Here is a 1,327-nt window from a genome sequence, read left to right as displayed (position 1 = left end):
TTCTTTCTCTGAGTCTGTCTCTCTCTCTAGGCCTCTGTCCCTCTCTCACTCTGGATTCTGTCTCTCTCTTTCTCCGAGTCCCTGTCCCCATCTCTCTGGGTCTCTGTCTGCTTCTTTCTATGGGTCTGTCCACTTTTCCCTCTGGGTCTGTGTCCTTATCTCTCTGAGCCTCTGTTCCCATCTCCCTGGGTGTCTGTCCTCATATCTCTGGGTCTCTTCCTCTCTCTCTCTCTCTCTCTCTCGGTCTTTATTTCTCCCACTCTGAGTCTCTGTCCCCCTTTTTCTCTAGGTTCCTGTCCCCATCTCTCTGGGTCTCTGTCCCCATCCCTGAGTCACTGCCCTGATCCTTGTCCACACCCCCACTCCTCACCTGTCTCTCCCCTGCAGACAGCGAACTCTCCCTCCTGTACCACCTCACGGCCGTGTCAACCCCTGACGAGAGGACTCCTGCCTTCTGGGTCACGGGCTGGCTGGGCCCACAGCAGTACCTGAGTTATAACAGCCTGCGGGCCGAGGCTGACCCATGTGGGGCGTGGGTCTGGGAAGACCAGGTGTCCTGGTACTGGGAGAAGGAGACAGTTGACCTGAGGCACAAGGAGAAGCTCTTCCGTGATGCTCTCCAAATCCTGGGAACAACCGGTGAGTCCTGGACTCCTGGCCTGGGGCAGGGGTATCTGGGGACCCGACTCCTGGGTCTGGGGGCATGGGGCTGGATTCCCGGGTGGAGAGGTAAGGATGTCTGGGTTCCACTTATCCACATGTGGTCACCTAGCTCCCCAGGTCATGCAGGCTCTGCTGGGCTGTAAGTTGGGCCCAAACAATGTCTCGATACCCACGGCCAAGTACGCCCTGAATGGTGAGGACTTCATGACCTTTGACCCCAAGCTGGGCAACTGGAGTGGAGAGTGGCCTGAGGTAGACGACATTAACAAGCTGTGGACAAAAAACGAAGAGGACGTCAGTAACGAGAAGACCTTCTTGCTCAGTTCCTGTCCTGAACGGCTGTTGGGCCACCTGGAGAGGGGCCGAGGGAACCTCGAGTGGAAGGGTGAGCAGCCCCTGAGTCCTTCTAGGTTCTGTTTTCTCTCCTGTCCACGGCTTTGTCCCAGGCATCACGTCCTCCCAGATTCTTTCCCTCCACAGCCCTGCTAGAGCCCCTAGCCCTTAGCCTGCACTGCCTTCTCAGAACCCCCAACTTCCCCTTGCACAGCCCTCCCAGAACCCCCAGCCCCTCCGAGCACAGCCCTCCCAGAACCCCCAGCCCCTCCGAGCACAGCCCTCCCAGAGCCCCCAGCCCCTCCGAGCACAGCCCTCCCAGAACCCCCAG

The 1,327-nt window shown here is 58.7% G+C and overlaps 1 protein-coding gene across 1 annotated transcript in view; it reads left to right on the top strand.

Annotated features, from left to right (window-relative positions):
• Window positions 1-1,327, top strand: part of FCGRT (Fc fragment of IgG, receptor, transporter, alpha) — a 12,835-nt gene that overhangs the window by 1,798 nt on the left and 9,710 nt on the right. Inside the window, exons 2-3 of the mRNA XM_006898727.1 lie at window positions 388-639; window positions 773-1,048. Coding sequence (XP_006898789.1) covers window positions 388-639; window positions 773-1,048 — 528 coding nt within the window. The remainder of the gene's footprint in view (window positions 1-387; window positions 640-772; window positions 1,049-1,327) is intronic.

This window comes from Elephantulus edwardii, unplaced genomic scaffold (assembly GCF_000299155.1).
Source record: "Elephantulus edwardii isolate Elephantulus edwardi_28Jun2011 unplaced genomic scaffold, EleEdw1.0 scaffold00236, whole genome shotgun sequence".
NCBI classification, from domain to species: domain Eukaryota; kingdom Metazoa; phylum Chordata; class Mammalia; order Macroscelidea; family Macroscelididae; genus Elephantulus; species Elephantulus edwardii.
This window is presented reverse-complemented; position numbering and strand designations above follow the sequence as displayed.